The sequence below is a fragment of the Emys orbicularis genome, chromosome 7 (genome assembly GCF_028017835.1).
Source record: "Emys orbicularis isolate rEmyOrb1 chromosome 7, rEmyOrb1.hap1, whole genome shotgun sequence".
Classification (NCBI taxonomy): Eukaryota; Metazoa; Chordata; order Testudines; family Emydidae; genus Emys; species Emys orbicularis.
Genome location: NC_088689.1, coordinates 106,679,734 through 106,687,701, shown reverse-complemented (window position 1 = coordinate 106,687,701; position 7,968 = coordinate 106,679,734). Strand labels below are relative to the sequence as shown.

At 43.7% G+C, this 7,968-nt stretch overlaps 1 protein-coding gene across 1 annotated transcript in view; it reads left to right on the top strand.

The window, feature by feature from the left end:
* The first annotated feature begins 517 nt into the window (after nucleotides 1–517).
* The window catches only part of DNAH12 (dynein axonemal heavy chain 12), a 166,406-nt gene continuing 158,955 nt past the window's right edge, over nucleotides 518–7,968 (top strand). Inside the window, exons 1-3 of the mRNA XM_065408714.1 lie at nucleotides 518–687; nucleotides 6,094–6,184; nucleotides 6,511–6,537. Of these exons, the coding sequence (XP_065264786.1) occupies nucleotides 518–687; nucleotides 6,094–6,184; nucleotides 6,511–6,537 (288 nt within the window). The remainder of the gene's footprint in view (nucleotides 688–6,093; nucleotides 6,185–6,510; nucleotides 6,538–7,968) is intronic.

Sequence of the window (7,968 nt, the reverse complement as noted above, 5' to 3'; positions counted from 1 at the left end):
ACAGGCATCGGCTTCCAGTTTTCCCTGGGGGTGCTCAACTCTTGCTCAGCCACAGGCCCTGCCCCAACTCCACCCCTTTCCCCAAGGCCCTGCCATGCCCCCGCTACTCCTCTTCCCTCCCCACTCCACCCCCTCCCCCAAGTACTCCCCGTCCCTGCTCCCCTCCCTTCCTCCCAGCACCTCCTGCCTGCCACGGAACAGCTGATTCACGGCGGGTGGGAGGCTCTGGGAAGGAGTGGGAGGAGTTGATCGGCAGGGCCGTCGGTGGGCGGGAGGCACGGGGGGTGGGGAGGGTGCTTGGCTGCTGGTGAGTGCTAAGCACCTGCTAATTTTTTTCCATGGGTGCTCCAGCCTTGGAGCACCCACGGAGTCGGCACCTATCTTTCCATTGTAGAAGCCTGTGTTGCTTTGGTGTCTAGATCATGGAAATTATTGTGACTAACCCATTCTATTTCTCATCCAAGTATAATTTAATATAGTAATCTATTAAATTTTTCTTGTTTTATTATGCATTTAGATGTCGTTGTCAAATAGATTGACACCACCCACTGATAAAGAGGCTTGGAACAATCATTTGCCACCTATAGTTTTACCTATGCCATCGACAGCTGGTGTGTCATCATCACACAATAAACTATTGAAATACCGAAGATTCAAGGAACAGCAAAAGACGCTTAATCAGATAGTGTGAGTTTCATATAATTCAACCAATAAGTGATGTTCAGATTCAGATTAAAGGGTCACTGCATTCCTAGGCAACTGAGAGGTTTTAACAATCTTTTTTTCTTTCTTAGAGTTTTATGCTGCCACCCATTATCATCAAAGTGTCTTCCATGTAAAATCAATAGCAAGATCCCTAATGGACTTCATGGAGTCTCTCTGATACTTTCCCCTTTACAGGATCAAAACTCTGGGGTAGCTTTAGGGGTTTTCTTTGTGAAGGGGGAGGATTGGGAATGAGTGTCAGTTATGATGGAAAGGTTTTCTCAAAAAAGAAGGCTTTGCAATGTTAACTAAAGATGGCTAGACTCTGGATTCACCTGAACTCCTCTAGAAGATTGTTCTGTAGTTGGGTCCCCGCAATAGAGAAAGCTCTGGCCCCAGCTCTTGCATGTTTTGTTCTGGGTTTAGTGATTTGCATTGTCCCAAAGGAGTGCACCTGTTGTGGTGGTTCATAGATAAGGCTATGATTTAGTCACGGGTATTTTTAATAAAAGTCATGGACAGGTCACAGGCAATAAACAAAAATTTATCACCTATGACCTGTCCATTACTTATACTGTAAATACCCCAGACTAAATCTTGGGGGGAGGGGTCGCTGCTAGGGAGGGTATTGCTAAGGAGGGGTCCGCGGCACTAGCTGCCGGGGGCTGCTGCTGACTGGCAGCTGCTCCGGTGCCCCAGGACTGCTGCCAGGTACTGCTGACCTCTGCTGCTCCAGCAGCCCTGGGACCGCTGCTGGGGGCCGCAGACAGCGGCTGCTATGGCTGCCCCAAGGATCACTGCTCGGGCAGTCCCCGGGGCCAGCCGCACTGGCCGCTGCTCGGGCGATCCCTGGGGCCAGTTGCAGCGGCTGCTGCTCGGGTAGTCCTCAGGGCCACTCCAGCAGCGGCCGGTGTGGCTGGCTGCACTGCTGCTCCAACAGCAGCCAGTGTGGCTGGCCCCAGCGCTACCTGAGCAGCTGGCCCTGGGGTCAGCCACATTGGCCGCTGCAGAAGTCATGGAGGTCACGGAAAGTCATGGAATCTGTGACTTCTGCGACCTCCGTGACAGACACGGAGCCCTATTCATAGATTTACATACACTAATATTATACACAAATAATGCTTTACAAGTCCTGTGTATGAAAAAGCATTTACAAAAACATTAGAAAGGGTAATTTCATGTAATTTTTGTAGGTCTGACTGGTAACTAAATTAACATGGAAATCTATTGCTAAGTTTTTTTTGAAAATTATTAATTGCAACTATCTTTTAAATTACTATATTTCTTTTTCTGCAAGTTTTTAAGGATGATTGCTCTGTTGGTATAAATGCAAGAATTATGTGGGCTAAGAACGCACCTGTCAGGTTACCCTGGGAGTAGTGTTGGCATTGAAAGTGTGTGTGTTTGCTTGCTTAATCAAAGATAAAGCAGTGCAAAGGAAGCAATCTAACCTAAATCTATAGGGTTAAGAAGCATAGACAAAGTACATAATGGCCTCAAGATGATTGAATGGAGACTAAGGCCCCAATCTAGCAAAGGCTTTAGCACATGCTTAATTTACAGCCTCTACCCCGATATAACGCTGTCCTCGGGAGCCAAAAAAATCTTACTGCGTTATAGGTGAAACCACATTATATCGAACTTGCTTTGATCTGCCGGAGTGCACAGCCCCCCCCCCCCGAAGTGCTGCTTTACCACGTTATATCCGAATTCGTGTTATATCGGGTCGTGTTATATCGGGGTAGAGGTGTACTTAGCATGTGAGTCCCATTGATGTCAATTCAATGTTTAAAGTTAAGCACCTGTGTAAGTCTTTGTAGGATTGGAGCCATGTTGGTGAAATGTAGTGATGGTACTCAGTTGCATGGATAACCCTAATGCATCTCTCTTAAAAGGAAGAGTCATGCAGTATCTTTGTGCACTGCATGCGCGTACATGTTCACACTTCGAAACATTTTTCTTTTTACGCAGACTATAGTTAAGAAATATCTCCCCCCCCCCTTTGTTTTCTTTGGAAATAATTCAATTCCTAAATAGATAAAATAAGGCCTGGATTTTACAAGGTCCATGCAGGGGGAATTCCTGCATTAGTTCAGAGTCCTATTGACTTCAGTGGAGCTAATCACTGGTGTAAGGCCAGATTGCAGGATCAAGGCCTGAGGGTAGGTCTACACTTACCCGGTAGTTCGGCGGCGAGCGATCGAACTTCTGGGTTCGACTTATCGCGTCTTGTCTGGACGCGATAAGTTGAACCCGGAAGTGCTCGCCGTCGACTGAGGTACTCCTGCTCGGCGAGAGGAGTACCGCGGAGTCGACGGGGGAGCCTGCCTGCCGCGTGTGGACCGAGGTAAGTTCGAACTAAGGTACTTCGAACTTCAGCTACGTTATTCACGTAGCTGAAGTTGTGTACCTTAGTTCGACTTGGGGGGTTAGTGTAGACCTGCTCTAAGAGTAGTTTAGCACAAGGAATTGGATTAGTACTGAGGAAAAGAGGCAATGGTATTTTTATTAATAACTATAAAATCAGTTATACAAAGCCATACATTTACATGATGCTTTACAAGCAGAGAGCAAGATAACCTGCCCTGCATGTCTTTCAGTCTATCACAATACAAGCTTAACAAATACAAAATTAAACCCCTGCATTTTTAGTTCTTAACATCTGAAGCCAAATCCAGATCTTCCATTAATATCTGTAGTGGCAGAGTGAGGCCACTTGGAATGCTCGGAATGTTAACTATGTCACACTGGTAATTTATTATACAATAAAATGACTGCTGACATGCATTCTGATAGGCTGAGAAGGTTCTCTTGAAGTATGATATTAAATTGTCTTGTTAAATTGATTCTCCTTAAATAAGGTCAGTTATGATCCTCACATATTTAGTGTCATTGATGGCCTAAGATACATTATTTGCAGCTGTGTTACAAGAGAATTTCATAATCATGCCATCAGTGGAGAGTTCTGCTTAAATATTGATACCTATCCTTAGACTGTACACTGTGTGAATAGCTTTAAAATAGCATTAATTCCACTCTTGTTAAGCGTAAATGTACTGTTGAGAAAGAGAAGATGATACCTTTGATTTGTTTAAAGGGGCACTATAAACCTGAAACTTGGTCAGTTTTAAAAAGAAATTCAAAATAGTTTCAGTTACTGCATCTGTCCCTGAGTCCCCTTGCCAATGTTTGTGGATTTTATAATCATGTTTTCTACTTTGTAAAATGATTTTTCCCTTTTTGATTTGTGAAAGCCCTACACAGGGAAACAGTAAAACAGCTGTCAAATACTTAACGTAAAGAAACTGAAAGAATGAACAACAATTAGTTTTTTCCTCTTTCATCTTTTTCAATTTTAAATAATCTTGAGCAATAATAGATGAATAATTTTCAGATGAAGTGTGATTTTTTTTTTAAATGGTCTCTTCTAAATTGTGATTTTTTATTTTTTTTTTAGTATTGTACATATATTTAGAAATTTTGATAGATACACTTATAAATGTCAAATAAAATATTTTAAATTTAAAATGTGGAAGACAGGTTTATTTCTAACATTTCATATAGTCTCTAAAATGACCTTGTTCTGTTATGTATGTTAAGAATGGGCTTGCTAACTGTAATCAAATATGTTATTGCTATTTTGACTTTTAATTTGTAAACTAGATGGCCAATTATAATGTGATACCAATACATGAGAATTAAGAAAAATGCACTTTTGATGTTGAATACAGTATGATGCAACATTAATCAAACAAAGAATACATTAGGTGGAAATATTAAAATGCAATTTTAATGTCAAACTTATTGCCAGTGAGTCTAATAGTGATTGACTATTTTTCTTGGATTGTTCTAATAGGACATGTCTCCTGTACCATATGTCTACTGCTAACAAACTCACTGTGCCAACTCACTGGTTTTTGAATGTTATAATTCCTGATGTCAGATTTGTGTCCATTTATTCTTGTGTAGAGACTGTCTGGTTTGGCCAGTGTACATGGCAGAGGGGCATTGCTGGCACATGATGGCATATGTGCAGGTGATGATAGATGTGCAGGTGAATGATCCCCTGATTCAAAAACCATTCAAAAACCAGTAGGAGAACACTTCAATCTCCCTGGTCACTCAATAACAGACATAAAAGTGGCAATTCTTCAACAAAAAAACTTCAAAAACAGACTCCAATGTGAAACTGCAGAACTGGAATTAATTTGCAAACTGGACACCATCAAATTAGGCCGGAATAAAGACTGGGAGTGGTTGGGTCATTACAAAACCTAAACTTAATTTCCCCAATACTAATTTCCCGCTACTGTTACTCACACCTTCTTGTCAACTGTTCGAAGTGGGCCACTCTCATTACCACTACAAAAGTTATTTTTCCTCCATTGGTATCCTACTGTTAATTGAATTGTCTCGTTATACTGATCTCACACTTGGTAAGGCAACTCCCATCTTTTCTTGTATTTATACCTGCTCCTGTATTTTCCACTCCGTGCATCTGATGAAGTGGGTTCTAGCCCATGAAAGCTTATGCCCAAATAAATTTGTTAGTCTCTAAGGTGCCACAAGGACTCCTCATTGTTTTTTCTGATACAGACTAACATGGCTACCACTCTGAAACCTGCATATATATGTTCACTTGTTAATGTACAGTATACTCACATTAACCAGAATGGGGTGCAATGTTTTGATTGCTAAGGTCAACATGACAGGCCAACATCAGTCATCTAAACTCTTCTAATGGCCATTTAATTATTTTAGTTATTTGTTTTTCAATTTATAAATTCATGCAGAAGAAAGGAGAGCATGTTTTTCGCTTCTTAACATATTTAAAAAATACAATTAGACTTCTTCAGGAACCTCACTTCACTCAGTCATTGACATAGCGCAGTTGGTTGGGACCTACTGTAGATGCTTTAAGAAAAGTGTAGAAGTAAAAATCAATCATGGTATCAGTCTGGTGTTTAACTCACCATGTTCAACTTAGAATGAATATATATACACCAGACCCTCACTAGAACGCGCGTCTATATAGCATGAATTCACATATAACGCGGTCGTGGGCATGGATCCCAAATTTAATTACTTAATTGCAATTCATTTTAACGCGGTCCCCGCTATAACGCAGTCCTCACGTTAACGCAGTACCGCGCATGGATCCCAAATCCCGCGTTCTAGCGAGGGTCCGGTGTGTGTGTGTGTGTGTGTGTGTATACTCACTATGTAAGAGAAGAGAGAACAAGTTGGAGAGTCTTACTCTATAGAGTTGGAATAGTTGGTAAATATGAAAAAGGAATTTGCAGCACTTTAAAATGACTGTATTATGTTATTTTTAAAATATTGTGTAAAAGTTTTTAACACTGTTTCCAACTATAAACTATACTTCAGAATTGACCGGGCTTTAAAAGATTATAAAGCAACCATGGAAGAAAAGTATCAGAGAGTTCCCACACCTCCTGAGCCAGAACTACCTTCTACTGTGAGTTTTTAATTCCTTTCAGCTGTAATGTTTAATTTTGATCACGTTATATTTGATTCTTGTTGATGTATTTAGTCTCTTATCTGCAAATGTTTAGTAAATTAGGGCCCAATCCTGCATTAAATCATGTGAGTAGTTCCACTGAAGTCAATATATAGATGCATGCATGTTTGTAGGGTAGAGCTCTTAAGTAGCAATAATATTTGTTCAGCTTGAGAATCAAGATTTATATTAATGTATTAGTTTTCTGATTTGGCTTATCATTGTTTACACTCTTACTTTGATATGTGACTTGTTTTTGTTATGTTTTCATTTTATTTTTACAGATGAACAGTGAACAAAAAAAACGAAGAGTGAGTTAAATTGTTTACTATTCTACTTTTCTCACAAGAGAGACTGCATGATTCCTGTGCTGAAGTAATACAGAAATTGCATGTGTGAGAGGAATTAATAGTGTTAAATTAGGCCAGTTTCTAAGGGTATGTCTACACCCAGCCGCTAGTTCGGCGGCTGGGAATCGAAGTTTTGGGTTCGACTTATCGCGTCTTGTCTGGACGCGATAAGTCGAACCAGGAAGTGATCGCCGTCGACTGCGGTACTCCAGCTAGACGAGAGGAGTACTGCGGCGTCGACGGGGGAACCGCGGCGTCGACGGGGGAGCCTGCCTGCTGCGTGTGGACCGAGGTAAGTTCGAACTAAGGTACTTCGAACTTCAGCTACGTTATTCACGTAGCTGAAGTTGCGTACCTTAGTTCGAATTGGGGGGTAAGTGTAGACCAAGCCTAACAGTTGCCTTTTGGAAGATGTGGCTGTCATGCTGTCTGGAGTGGCTCATGGCCGTGAGTGCCTACCTCAGGGCAAACTGCTAAAAACGGGATAGACACCCCAAACTGGTGGTATGTTCTACAATTAGATTTCACCAACCCAAGTAACAAATGTGAACTCCTGGATCACTATAACAGTCTTACCATTGAGTCACAGACAGTCCCCTTAGACTGGAGAGCCTATCTTGCTACCCAGGCAAGCTGGACTAAGTGATAAATGGTCACTTACACCAGTGTTTTTCAAACCTGGGTCAAGATCCAGTACTGGGTCGCAGCATATAAGGCACTGGGTCGCTTTGCTATGGTCAGCACTGCCGACCGGGACTTAAAAGTCCCGTCGGCGGTGCTGCCCAGCTAAGGCAGGCTAGTGCCTACCTTTTCCGACACCATGCTGTGCCCCAGAAGCAGCCAGCAACGGGTCTGGCTTTTAGGCAGGGGGGCCACGGGGCCCCGTGTGCTGCCCCCACCCGAAGCACCAGTTCCCAGCCAATGGGGACTGGGGGTGGTGGTGGTGCCTGCGGGTGAGAGTTGCGCGAAGCCGCTTGCGCGCCTCCGCCTAGGAGCCAGACATGCTGCTGGCTGCTTATGGGGCGCAGCGCGGTTTGCAGTGCTAGGACAGGCAGGAAGCTGACCAGGAGCCACCGGAGGTAAGTCCACACCCCAACCCCGCGCCCCAGTCCCCTACCCTAGCCCTGAGTCCCCCAAACCTGGAACCCCTTCCTGCACCTCAAACCCCTCATCCCCGGCCCCACCCCAGAGCCTGCACCTCCAGCCCAAAGCCTTGACCCCTTTCTGCACCCAAACCCTCTGCCCCAGCCCTGACCCCCCCAAACCCGGAGCCCTTCCTGCACCCCAAACCCCTCATCCCTGGCCCCACCCCAGAGCCTGAACCCCCAGCCCAGAACCCTGACCCCCTCCTGCACCACTGCCCTAGCCCAGAGCCTCCTCCCACACACTGAA